Source organism: Saimiri boliviensis, chromosome 4, assembly GCF_048565385.1.
Source record: "Saimiri boliviensis isolate mSaiBol1 chromosome 4, mSaiBol1.pri, whole genome shotgun sequence".
Classification (NCBI taxonomy): Eukaryota; Metazoa; Chordata; class Mammalia; order Primates; family Cebidae; genus Saimiri; species Saimiri boliviensis.
Genome location: NC_133452.1, coordinates 141,671,203 through 141,684,660, shown reverse-complemented (window position 1 = coordinate 141,684,660; position 13,458 = coordinate 141,671,203). Strand labels below are relative to the sequence as shown.

At 49.8% G+C, this 13,458-nt stretch overlaps 1 protein-coding gene across 1 annotated transcript; it reads left to right on the top strand.

The window, feature by feature from the left end:
- The first annotated feature begins 9,827 nt into the window (after window positions 1-9,827).
- LOC101045575 (tubulin beta-2B chain) lies at window positions 9,828-13,186 on the top strand. The gene is given in 8 exon segments (XM_074398392.1): window positions 9,828-10,008; window position 10,112; window positions 10,783-10,890; window positions 11,191-11,231; window positions 11,233-11,273; window positions 11,275-11,306; window positions 11,660-11,788; window positions 11,791-13,186. Coding segments are annotated over 8 exon segments (1,332 nt in total). The 5' UTR covers window positions 9,828-9,951; the 3' UTR covers window positions 12,714-13,186.
- The last annotated feature ends 272 nt before the right edge of the window (window positions 13,187-13,458 follow it).

Below are 13,458 nucleotides of genomic sequence, written 5' to 3'. Positions count from 1 at the left end.
ACATGCCTGTAATCCCAGCTACTCGAGAGGCTGAGGCAGGAGAATTGCTTGAACTCTGGAGGTGGAGGTTGCAGTGAGCCAAGATTGCTCCATCGCACTCCAGCCTGGGCAATGAGAGTGAAACTCTATCTCAAAAAAAAAAAAAAAAAAAAAACTTCTCACTTCAGTGATCTGCTTCAACTATAAAATGCAATGTTTTAAAACTTTAATTTCCTTCTCTCTGCAAGCAGGAGTTTCTTATATATCCTTCAAAGATTTCACCTATGATTTTGTTAGTTCCCTGAATTCAGTGTATTTCTTATTCCAACCATCCTTCTTCAGTAATTCTTCCATGCACCTCTGAAATTTGAAATTTGGTTCTTTTTTTCTTATGCTGGTTGGAACTTAGACTTTTTTTTTTTTTAACTTAGCCTTTATTGTGACATATTTTTCTCTCTGAAAATTTTACAAAATACTATATTAAAATGCGTACTTTTCTCGTACAGTCTTGGTTTTCTAGTAGCTTGTCCTGTTTCTTTACATGACATTTGGCCTTAGCAGCAAAAATAAGAAGTGGCTTTTCTCCAGGAATCCAATTCCTTTCTTCAGGCCCCCTGACTGTTCTCAGCCTGCTCACCTCAAACACAGAAGTGTTCTGTACCCTGAGTTCCTGAAAAGATGCTTTGCTGCTTTGATCTTCTGTCTAAAATCTCACAATTTTGTTGAGAGTCCATGTTTTCACGTGGTAGTGTAGGTCTATGCAGTCTGTTGTTCCATTCCTTGAGGTCTTCTATTCTTTGCAGCAGGAATAGCTTCCAGAATAAACTGGCTAACACCTGTTCCCTGCAAGGTAATAATTACAACCTCCAGAGAACCTGGGAGACCCCCAGCAGTCAACATCTTTCCTGAAGGTGCAAAGCTTTCCACCACGGCGGGACGTCTGCATTTATCTCTAGGCCATTTCAGAGGCCCCCTGTGACTTAGCTGACAGGCTGTCACACAGCCTCTGCCAGGACCTCTAAACCTCTGTATGGCACTTTCATTCTGAGACCTACTTCTACATTCTCTGGAGTCCTTTTTTCTTCCCCTCAAAAGGACTTACAAGAAGAATACTTTTTTAGTTCTTCCATGTTCAAACATATATGTTACAGCCGGGCGCGGTGGCTCAAGCCTGTAATCCCAGCACTTTGGGAGGCCGAGGCGGGTGGATCACGAGGTCAAGAGATCGAGACCATCCTGGTCAACATGGTGAAACCTCATTTCTACTAAAAATATAAAAAACTAGCTGGGCGTGGTGGCGCGTGCCTGTAATCCCAGCTACTCAGGAGGCTGAGGCAGGAGAATTGCCTGAACCCAGGAGGCGGAGGTTGCGGTGAGCTGAGATCGCGCCATTGCACTCCAGCCTGGGTAACAAGAGCGAAACTCCGTCTCAAAAAAAAAAAAAAAAAAAAAATATATATATATATATATATATATATGTTACATTTTAAATTAAAAGTCAATGTAGCTGGATATAAAAAGTCCTTGAGCACAGTTTCCTCGAAAATGTTATAGAAATTGTTTTATTATCTTCTAGCATTCACTATCATTTTGGAAAAGTCTGAAACAACCCTGATTCCCCCCACACCCATAAGAGTGACTTTTTTTTTTTTTTTAGGCAGAGATTTGCTCTTGTTGCCCAGGCTGGAGTGCAATGGTGCCATGTTGGCTCACCACAACCTCCACCTCCCGGATTTAAGCAATTCTCCTACCTCAGCCTCCTGAGTAGCTGGGATTACAGGCATGCTTCACCACACCTGGCTAATTTTGTATTTTTAGTAGACACGAGTTTTGGCCATGTTGGTCAGGCTGGTCTCGAACTCCTGACTCAGGTAATCCGCTGACCTCTGCCTCCCAAATTACAGATGTGAGCCACCACTCCCGGCCAATCTTTTTTCTAGCTTGTCCAAAAGATCCTTCCTTTATCAAAGAGCTCCAGGAAGTTGATACTTTTTAATCTTTTCTCAATTTCCTAAAAGATGGGGTTTGCATTTCTGTTCTCCTTTGGGTGACTTCTGAGAGAAGCAGAAAGTTTACTTGGTTCTGTCTTCTCCAGACCTCATCTGCAAGACATCAGTCTGTTTAACAGCCCTGGTTTGCATGGCAAGAAAGTGCAGACTAGTGGGCTCACGCATGTAATCTCAGCACATTGGGAGGCCAGGCAGGGGGATCACTTTTAGACTAGCCTGGGCAATATAGAAAGACCTAGTCGCTAAGAAAATAATAAAATAAAATAAAATAAAATAAAATAACTAAAAAAGAGAGTACAGACTAATAATTCAACTCTGATTCCTGAGGAAGCATTTCCTTCTTTCCTTCCATTCTGTCTTAATCAGATATCTTAGTTATATGTTACCAACATAAACAAACGAGGGTGAAAACATAGGAAAATGGCTGTGGGAGACAGAAAGATGATTGCAGAGGAGGGCACATCATCCAGCACCACTGTGTCCACCACAGCCTGGAGCTGCAGAGTCTGGGAAGGATGGGATGTGGACTGGACCTGGCCAAGAGGTAATGATGGAGAAAAAGGAAAAAGATTTGTTTGTACTTATCTGCAGAACAATCTGCTCCTGCTTCAGGTTAGAGGTACCTGGGGGCTTTTCCTAATTGCCTTATATATGTGATTTTTTAAAACCAAAGTTCTGTTATTATTTTCCCTTACTTAGTTTCAGGCAATGTGGAAGGTATAAAGGCCAATGAACTAACTCGAATCCAATCGGGTGTATCAGAATGGGGCAGGCAAAAGCATCTGTTGGAATGTTGGAAGAAACTCAGAACTTCTGTTTGCTTCATATAAAAATAAAGAAATTATGCTTTAGGTAGGTAGAGTTCAAAATGACACAGGTGCCCTCACAGGATGTTTATGTTTTGTGGTGGTGTGTCATGAATTGTTCCCCAGAAAGGGAGATCCATAAATGAGGAATTATCACTGGGTTTGCTGAGCATATTATCTGCTGTTTGCTCTCCTGACTCACACAACTGGCAAGCAGCTTTAAAGTCTACAGCAAAGGAATTGCATAGTGCGGATGACGTTAGTGATATGAACACACACAAAAAAATAAGGAAATGGCCAAGTTGACACTCTGCTCCTTATAGAAGCACTTTGTCAAACTTATTTTGGGGTAAAAAAGTCATGATGAGCCCCAAGTCTGCCTAGATGTTGGCCAAAATAAAGCTGGAAGTTATAGAAAAGTGTGAAATATTAATATCTGATATCATTAACAATGTACCTCATACTAAGTATATTGTGCCTTGGATATCAGCTTATAAGAATAAATAAATACATATAATTTACGAATAAATAAATATACATGTATTAGGAATGTATAACCTTTTTCTTTTGTTAGTAGAGATATCCAGTGAAAAATCATTACACCATTACTCTGATGTAATAAATGCAAAACCTGTACCAGCCTATGATGCAAACTGGGGGCATAGAGCGTAGGCAGTTCATTGTTACTGGCAACTCGTGGGATGTATCAAAGATAGATGAGCCACATCATGAAGAATGAGTCAGATGCCCTGGGTGAAGAAGCAGAGAGGGTCATTCTGGGCAATGGATTACTGTGAGCAGACTCAGAGACTTCAGAGAGCATGTCCTTTTTGGAGATCAGTGGGCAGGTAAATGTCTTCTGAAACGCACTGCATCTACCAGAAGGGTGGCAAATAACACCGGAAAATTGAGGAAGGAGACCCTTAATCCTCTTAAGCTTCTAAGAGCCCTTCCCCCTAGACTTCTACATTGCATTTCAATAGGAGAAGTAAAGGCTTGCAGACCCGGGCGCCACCCTTGATCACACTCCCATAGATTGCAGGCATGGTATGGAGGAAGCTTTCTGGAAGGCACTGTTTTTACTTAAACACGATCACACCCCCACCCAAGTCACGTACCCCATGACTACTTCATGGATCAAGACCCTTCTTTCACGTATAATTTCTAGAGTTGTAAGCCCTTAAAAGAGCAGGGATTGTCTTTGTTAGGGGAGCTCAGCTGTTAGGCATCTATGCTGCTACAGCTCCCAGCCGAATAAATCACCACTTCCTTCCCAGGTGACTGCTTGAGAGGTTTGTTTCACAGCATTTCCTGCTTCAAAGGTAGGTGATGTCCAAACTGAAGAACCTGAATTCTATGCTAGGTATTTGGACCACACACTATAAGCAAGACAGAGTTGATGGAGATGTGCGAACAACCTACAGAATGGGAGAAAATATTTGCAAACTTTGAAGCAGACAAAGGACTAAAATCCAGAATTACAAGGAACTTAAATCAACAAGAAAAGAATAAATAACCTCATTGAAAAAGTGAGCAAAGGACATGAACAGACATTTCTCAAAAGAAGACATACAAATGGCCAACAAACATGAAAATTGCTCAACATCACTGATCATTAGAAAAATGTAAATCAAAATCACAATGAAATACCACCTCACAGCAGTCTTTATTATTAATAAGTTAAAAAAACACACAGATATTAGCAAGGAATGCTTATTTACTGTTGATGTGAATGTAAATTAGTTCAGCCACTGTGGAAAGCAGTTTGGAAATTTCTCAAAGAACTAAAAATAGACTTAGATTCAACCCAGCAATCTCATTACTGGGTATATATTCCCCCCCACCACCACCAAATAAATCATTCTACCAAAAAGACACATTAGCTCTTATGTTCATCATAGCACTATTCACAATAGCAAGGACATGGAATCAACCAAGGTGTCCATCAATGGTGGAACAGAGAAAGAAAATGTGGTACATATACAACACAGAATACTACACAGCCATAAAAAAGAACAAAATCATGTCAGTTGCAACAACATGGATGCAGCTGAAGGCCATTATCCTAAGCCAATTAATACAGAAACAGAGAACTAAATGCTGCATGTTCTCACTTATAAGTGGGAGCTAAATATTGGGTGGACATAGACAAAAAAATGGGAACAATAGATACTGAGGACTTCAAAAGGAGAGAAGAAAAGAGGAGAGCAAGGGCTGAAAAACTCCCTGTTGGGTGCTATGTTCACTATGTAGGTAATCCGGTCAATAGAAGCCCCAAGTCTCAGCATCACGCAATATAACCTTTTAACAAACCTGCATATGGACTCCCTGAATCTAAAATTAAAATGGAAATTTTAAAAAAGAAGAAGACTGGGCATGTGAAGCCCCAAGAGCTCCCTTTGGAAGCTGCCCTATTGTTTTTGCAATGTGGCCACAGTCACTGCCCACTAGGCAGCTAGAGACCGGAGGCGGGGATGTCGCCCCATGGATGTGACCCCCTGGATACACGCACGTTTTCATTTCATTTAAATGGCAAACAAAGGTCTTGGGCAGATGTCGAAGAGAAGGGGTGACCTGCGGAGACATTTCAGAGCAGGAGCTGATCCCGAGGGTTTCCAGGGCCGGGTGAGAGCCCCGCAGCCACAGTGATGTTCTAGCCTCCGCCGTGGAACTCACAGTGGTTCCCCCGCCACAGCCTCCCGCGTGCGTTCACGCGCTTCCTTCAGAACTTATTTGTAAGTCTGTTGATTTCACAGACCGCACCCTGCAAAGGGCACACTGTCCTTTTTAGTATTTCATATCATTTCATCTCTTTTTGTTTTCTACCAGGCCTGGCCCTGTGTCTAGGACTCAACGTGCGTTCCCCGGGCTCGACCTCCCCCGCCTGCCTAAGAATCTCACAAATCATTGACGGCATGGGGGAGGGGAGACTGCCTGTAGCCGGCAAATGGTGCCCTGAAAAGCCAGGGTTCTACGCCCTCCGCCCTTTTGTAGGACAAAGAAGGCAAAGCTCTTTCGTGGAAGCTCAGCACTCTCGGTCCCGACCCAGGCCGTTCTAAACCGAATTCGCGACCTCCGGAGATGGGAAAACACCCGGCCTTACTGAGGAACAAAGAGCAAGTGTTCCGGCACTACGCCGCGTTCGTGGGCTCGGGGTGTTTGCTGCTGGTTCCAGCCTTTTGTTACCTTGCTGGGCTAGTCCCTGCGGGGCCCACGGCTGCGGAAGGACAGAGCTCTGAGGCTGCCACCCTGCAACCCCTGTGATTAAAGAGCGCCGGGCAGCTCCGCCGGGGCCGCTCGCTTCCCAGGCGGAGGAGGGAAGGCCTGGGGGAAAGCGAGAGGGCAGTGGAATAGAAAGTCGGGAGCGACAGAGCTGAGAAGGCGCAGATCTTGGCAGATCCCGGGTGCCTCCTCCACTGGCTCCTTTCTGCAGTCAGAATGGGGCTGCCACCCCTTCCTAGCCCCCATGCCCCGGGCATTTGGCTCTTTTACATAAATGTTAGGCTTGGTAGCCTTCCAATATTTCTAAATGGAGAGCTATGAGAAGAGGTGACGAGTGTGTGTGTGTGTGTGTCTCTGTGTGTGTGTGTGTGTGTGTGTGTGTGTGTGTGTGTGTAAGGAAATAATGATGGCTTTACAGTCTCTTTCTTTCAGCTCCTCTTCATTCATTGGCTAAGTGTTGGTTGCCTAGGAAACCGCGTGCATCTCAGCTGTGGAGCCAGCTATGGGGGCTGCGGGCTGGGTTTTAAGCGGTGAATGCCGGCAAGCAGGGAAGAACCCTAACGCTAAATGTCCAGTAATTTCAATAAATGTGTCAAAAATATATGTTGCATTACGGAAACAATGCTTTAAAATTTTACTACTATGTAAAGCCTCCTTTCTATCAGCCTTCCTCAACTACTTAAAACAATGACTGTGTGTGTAATAGATAAATGCAAATTTACTTGAGGATGTGCCCTGAAAGTAATCTGAAAATTGTGAAAGGAAATATAATTGTAATAGTTTAGGGGATATCTTGCTCACTTCAGTCGCTCAATAGGTTATGTATAAAACTAATGTTGACTTGTATTTTATGCAGGGATATTTTTACAATTGTCTCTGGAAGGGAAAATTTTTAAATGTTAGTACATCATTAAGACTAACACTAAAAGATCATGAAATATGTTGCCCCTAAATCTTCGTGCATGATATACGATGACCTAGATTGAAAAGCATTGCATATATGGTAATGAATAGACAGAAATGCTGGGGACAGAACTGCCAAGGACTTTTTTTTCTTTGAAAGTCGGGTGGTGAAAGTCTCTTCAAGTGAGCTAAATGGATTAATAATGAGCTTTTTTAAGGGTTATCAGATAAACCGAAAGACTTTAGGGAAATGTGTGGCTGTTGTCAACATTTCAACACAAAATCAGCTGCTTGTGAAAATTAAAATGTGCAGCATCACAATTCCAATGGGAGTGGGGGTGGGTGTAGACGGTTAACAAGAATGGCTGCCCGGAAGGAGCCGGGGTGTGGAGACAATTCAAGCAAAACGCATGAAAGGAAAGCAGATCTTGGGCCAGAAATGTCCCCAAGGGCACTCTGGGCTTTCAGAAGGATGATTTTCAGTCTCACCCTATCCCAAACCTCCTCCTTTAAAAGAAACCTGAGAGGAAAGGGTCCTTTCATCTATATGATCTTGAACATGCGTTTTCACTCGGGCACTCAATGGAGATTCGGCTCTGAAACAGAAGCTAAGAAATGAAACCGTTAAATGAGGGAGGCAGGAGGCGGTCAGCTCAAGTTACCCAGCGTGGAGCTAAGCGCCCCCTCCCCACCCCCCAGCGCTGAGCATCAGGGTTGCTCCTGAGAGCTCGCAGCAAGGCGGTGACGGCTCCGACAATGTCTACAGTTGCGGCACCGGTGCTGCCCTCACTCTGTTCCTTCCAGCGCGGCTTGGTCCCACCGGAGCTGCCACTCGAGATTAACATCTGCCACAGCCCTTTTGGCTGAGATCCGGTCACTTTCCCTGAGGTCTGGGGTGCCCTAAAGACGAGATTCCAGTGCGAACCCTGTCCTTAACTTGCTGTGTCACCTTGGGAATTGCTAGCCCTAGACGTTTCGGCGTCTGTAGGATCTGGATTAGAAACGCAGAGGTCAGGCCTTGAGATCTTGGAACCCAGAGATGGGGCATATGGACAGACCCTCCCCTGGTCCCTGCCTGTCGCTGGACCCCACCCTAACCCGGGCACTCCAGCCGCGTCTGGAATACCCACCGGCGAGCTCCAGTCTGGGCGCCCAGGATGTTCGGGGACGCCTGGGCTTTTGTTCTCTCTAATTCTCTTTGTATATTGGAATCGACTTGAACCCCCCCTCCCACCCCGCAGCGGGAAAGGAAGGCGATGACAGCTTGCTGATAGTTCTGGGAGGGTCTCGTTCAACAGCTGCAGGCTCCGCTGAGCCGCGGGAGCCCGGTCATTCGGCCTCTCTCGCCGGGGGATGAAAGAGGTCATTTCACTTCGCCAACGGCCCTTTCCAAGTGTGGAGCGGCGCGCTTCAGTCATCGAATTGCAGGGAACAGGTTGTGCAGTAAACGTTTCTGCCACCCTTTCCCCTCCCATCCTCAACGCACGCAGGATTAATTAGCCTCTCTCTCTCTCTCTCTCTCTCTCTCTCTCTCTCTCTCTCACACACACACACACACACACACACGCACGCACACACACACGAAAAGTAACAAAGAGACCAGCTCCTGCCTCAGTACCTAGAGACTGCGGATTTGAAGGGAGGGTTGGTGCTCCAAGTCTGCGCACGCGCTCGTGTCAGTGCGCGTGGGTCTTGGGTGGCCTCGCGCGCGTGGTGCTGCAGTTTTCAGTCTTATTGCCCCCCCCCCTCTTCAACTGCAGCAAGAAGCCTCGGACCTCCAGGCCTCCGCGATGGAAGATACGAAAGTTCGTTGCTCAGGCGGAGGCCACCCTTGGACCCCACCCTCTTACTTGGCAATAGATGAACTGAACCCGAGGTCGGAGAGCGCTTGTCGTGTGATTTTAAATACTCGGTTACACAGCGTATCCCACGCTTCTGAGAGCCCTTTGTTCCGCCGACAGCCCCGCCCCCGAGACCCCACCCTCTTTCTGCCCTCCGGGCGGTTAGTGCAGAGCCGCCGGCCACTCCCACTCCATCACTTGGGAGGAACAAAAGTCAACCCTCGGGGCGGAGGGGTCCTGGGTACCACCAGGGCGTTGTGCACTCCTGGAAAGGGCTGGGCAGGGGTGAGGCGCTCTAAGGTCACTTCACCCCTGGATGCTACTGCACAGTGAGAGGAGTCACCAGCCCTAGACAGACAAAGGAGAGGGCAGGACCACGCTGGGGCGGGGCGGAGGCCGCGCTGGTACTCTTGGGCCGCAGGTGTTCAGGGTCGCCATCACACACGACTTCCTTCTGAGGCCACCTGTCCTCCCTCAGCCCTCTATGAGACGGGCATCGGCGCCTGGGCAGTCGCTGGCTTCCAGGATTGAGGAAAAGGGCAGTGATCTCACCAGGGGCGGCTGGCTGGAGGGACTCAGGCCAGCGGCCGAGGAGGAGACTCAATCCGAGGTGGCCGAACAGCCTGTGCCACCTCAACTCTCCCACCTGCCGGCACCGGAGCACCTGACGGCTTCTTCACCTGCTCCAGTCCTCCATCGTTCCCATCCAGTGCCAGTTCTGCCCCCACCCCGGTCAGGCCGCGCTGGTGGCCCTCGCCTCGCCGCCCTCTCGCCCTCCTTTTCTTCACCCTTCCCCCATATCCCCATACCCAGACCCCCACCAGAGCCCCAGACAATGAGCACGCCCCCACCCTACTCCCAGAAGCCCCCACCCCTCTCCCGGTCCGCACGCCCGCTCTGATTGGCCGCGGGCCGGTGGTCCAGCCCCCCGGACGGTCCCTAGGGCTCGGAGCATTACGTCAGCCGGGCCTGGAGAGCGCCAGCGCGAAGGGGACTGGGGGGCTCGGGCTGGGGGCGCGGCTTGCGCCGGCCGCCCCACCCTCCTTGCATAAAAGCCGGAGCCCGCGGGGCCGGCGCTCTCAGCCCGTCGGTTCCCGAGCGCCTTCCCGGTGACCCCGTAGTGGGTGTGTGAGGGGAGGACGGACAGATCCACCAGACGCCGCCGGAGCAGGAGGACGCTGACGAGGCACCATGCGTGAGATCGTGCACATCCAGGCTGGCCAGTGCGGCAACCAGATCGGCGCCAAGGTGGGGGCGCCGCCGCGGAGGGGGTCGATGGGGGCGGGAACCTGGACCGATCCCCCCTCGGGGTCTCCAGGCGCTGTCCGGGAAAGGCCTGGGGATCGCCAAGTGCAGACCTTACCGGCCGCTTTGTGCCGCCGAGGGTGGCGTGGGCTCGGAGGCGACTTTCGCGGACAGAGGGGGCACCTCTCTTTCTTTCTGCGGTAACTCATTTGGAGTCCCGGTCACCCCTCGGCCTCCCTCCCCGCGGGCTGCTTGGCAGGCGCGCGTGCCTGGAGAAGGCGAGGGTGTGTCCGTCCCGCGCGAGGGGCTGGGACCGAGGAGGATTCATTCAGCTCAGTCGAACCCGAGTCCAGCTGCGGGGGTGGGGAGGAGAGCGATTGTCTTGCGGTCGCCGGACGTGCTTCGAATCTAAAACCGCAGCCCTTTAGCTCCTTCGCGTCCCTCTTTCCCCGCCCACCCGCTCCTCGCCGGCTGCCCTCGCCTCCTGCCGCCGCCTGGGGCTGCGACCCATGCGCCGAGCTCTGCCACTGCCCGGCTTTGGCTGGTCTTCCACCCCTCGAACCCTACCTCCCGGGGCGAGTAGCACTGTTCCCCTGGGAAACGCCCAGTTTCAACTTTCTGACCCTGCAAAATACAAGCCCCGCGGCTGGTCCCGGGTCACGCCGCCCTTTAAAGCTCCTGAAATGTTGGGTTGTCGGACTGAGTCGTGGACATTTCATTGTGAGCCTTGGCGTTTCTGGGGATCTTGCAATACTAAATGCAGCTTTTCTGTCTCAGTTTGGGAGGTCATCAGTGATGAACATGGGATTGACCCCACTGGCAGTTACCATGGAGACAGTGATTTGCAGCTGGAGAGAATCAATGTTTACTACAATGAAGCCACTGGTAATCGCCCTTGCCCCACCCCCACTCCTTCCGTTTTTTTCTACCCCTCCGCCTTTTCCCTTGCGTGGGATTCCAGGGTGTGGCCCTGGGAGAGGGTGGACTATTCAATTTAGGAGCCCCACTCTTTCCCTGCAGTATTTCCACTGGGTTTCCTTGTGCCGACAGAGCCCTTTGAGAACCTGGTGGTGGGTCTCCCTTTGTTTGGGGCATCATCCAGGTCTGCAGGATGGCAGCAGGCACCAAGCCCTTCTCTGCAGAGCTCTTTGCCGAAGGGTCTAAGTCACTGTTGTTTCCCTGCAGGTAACAAATACGTTCCCCGGGCCATCCTCGTGGATCTGGAGGCCAGGCACGATGGATTCCGTTAGGTCTGGACCATCGGCCAGATCTTCAGACAGACATTTTCGTGTTTGGTGAGTGTCTGGTGTGGCTGATGGCATGAGGGACTCATTTTACACTGGGCAGCTGAGACTGGAAGAGGTGTGACCGCCAGAGGGGAACGCAGGAAGAGCATCCACTCATGTGCCAGCTTAGCTTTAGTATAGGGTAAAAACGTTTGCCTGACAACTTATAAGAGCTCGGTTTCCTGGCCTTCCTTATTTAGGAATTATATTTACGAACAAATATGTTAATGTTTGGCCATTTTGATGATAATCTGAAATAGTCTTATCTAAGCATCGACTCACTGATCGATATTAAGGAGTTTTAGGTTAAGGTATTTAATACAATCACCAGTGACATAAGATTTCTCTTTCCCTCTGGCAGGCCAGAGCGGAGCTGGGAATAAACTGGGCCAAAGGCCACTACACAGAGGGAGCCGAGCTGGTCGACTCGGTCCTGGACGTGGTGAGGAAGGAGTCAGAGAGCTGTGACTGTCTCCAGGGCTTCCAGCTGACCCACTCTCTGGGGGCGGTACGGGGTCCGGGATGGGCACCCTGCTCATCAGCAAGATCCGGGAGGAGTACCCAGACCGCATCATGAACACCTTCAGCGTCATGCCCTCACCCAAGGTGTCAGACACGGTGGTGGAGCCCTATAACGCCACCCTCTCCGTCCACCAGCTGGTGGAAAACACAGATGAAACCTACTGCATTGACAACGAGGCCCTGTACGACATCTGCTTCCGCACCCTGAAGCTGACCACCCCCACCTACGGGGACCTCAACCACCTGGTGTCGGCCACCATGAGCGGGGTCACCACCTGCCTGCGCTTTCCCGGCCAGCTGAACGCAGACCTGCGCAAGCTGGCGGTGAACATGGTGCCCTTTCCGCGCCTGCACTTCTTCATGCCGGGCTTCGCGCCCCTGACCAGCCGGGGCAGCCAGCAGTACCGCGCGCTCACGGTGCCCGAGCTCACCCAGCAGATGTTCGACTCCAAGAACATGATGGCCGCCTGCGACCCGCGCCACGGCCGCTACCTGACGGTGGCTGCCATCTTCCGGGGCCGCATGTCCATGAAGGAGGTGGACGAGCAGATGCTCAACGTGCAGAACAAGAACAGCAGCTACTTCGTGGAGTGGATCCCCAACAACGTGAAGACGGCCGTGTGCGACATCCCGCCCCGCGGCCTGAAGATGTCGGCCACCTTCATCGGCAACAGCACCGCCATCCAGGAGCTGTTCAAGCGCATCTCGGAGCAGTTCACCGCCATGTTCCGGCGCAAGGCCTTCCTGCACTGGTACACGGGCGAGGGCATGGACGAGATGGAGTTCACCGAGGCCGAGAGCAACATGAACGACCTGGTGTCTGAGTACCAGCAGTACCAGGACGCCACGGCCGACGAACAAGGGGAGTTCGAGGAGGAGGAGGGCGAGGACGAGGCGTAGATGCCCCGCGAGGCGGGTTAGGGAAAGCGGAGGAGGAAGTCGAGGGGGTGGGGGGCTTCCCGGGACAATACCCTGGCAGTCGAAGGAAAGAAGCATGGTCTACTTTAGGTGTGCGCTGGGTCTCTGGTGCTCTTCACTGTTGCCTGTCACTTTTTTTTTCTTTTGTAATATTGATGACATCAATGTAACATTTGAGGTATTTCTGAATTACTGTTGTAATGGCTAAAATCACATAAACGTTTGTGTCGGAATGGTGTCCTCTCTTCTTTCTCTTCCTTTTTCTCTTCATTAACAATTTAAGTGTAACTTTCTGAACACATTGCATTAAATTCTTCCTTTAACAAAAAGCAAAGGCATAGGTCAAAACACAACTGAATTGATTCTTTGGATATGGTAAAATTGAACCAACCGCAGTTAAAATGAGAGATCAACCTGAGTTTTAAAATGCCTTTAATAAATATTAGTTGCAAAGATGTCTTCTTGAAAGCACGCGGTGTCTTCATGTGCAATTCTTACCATACCTCTACCTCCTTTACAAAAAAAAGTGTTTTTATAGTAGTTCCTATGTACAGCATAAGATTTTAGAGTGGAAAGTGACTGCCTTTTTCCTGTGTTCCTTGATCCTCTCTGGAGGGGAACCATTCTAATCATGGTTATCTTTCTCACATTCCTGCAGAAATATTTCATATATTTTCAAGGCCATGTAAAGTATTTCCCTTTTTTCTTTCTTCGCACACACGATGTA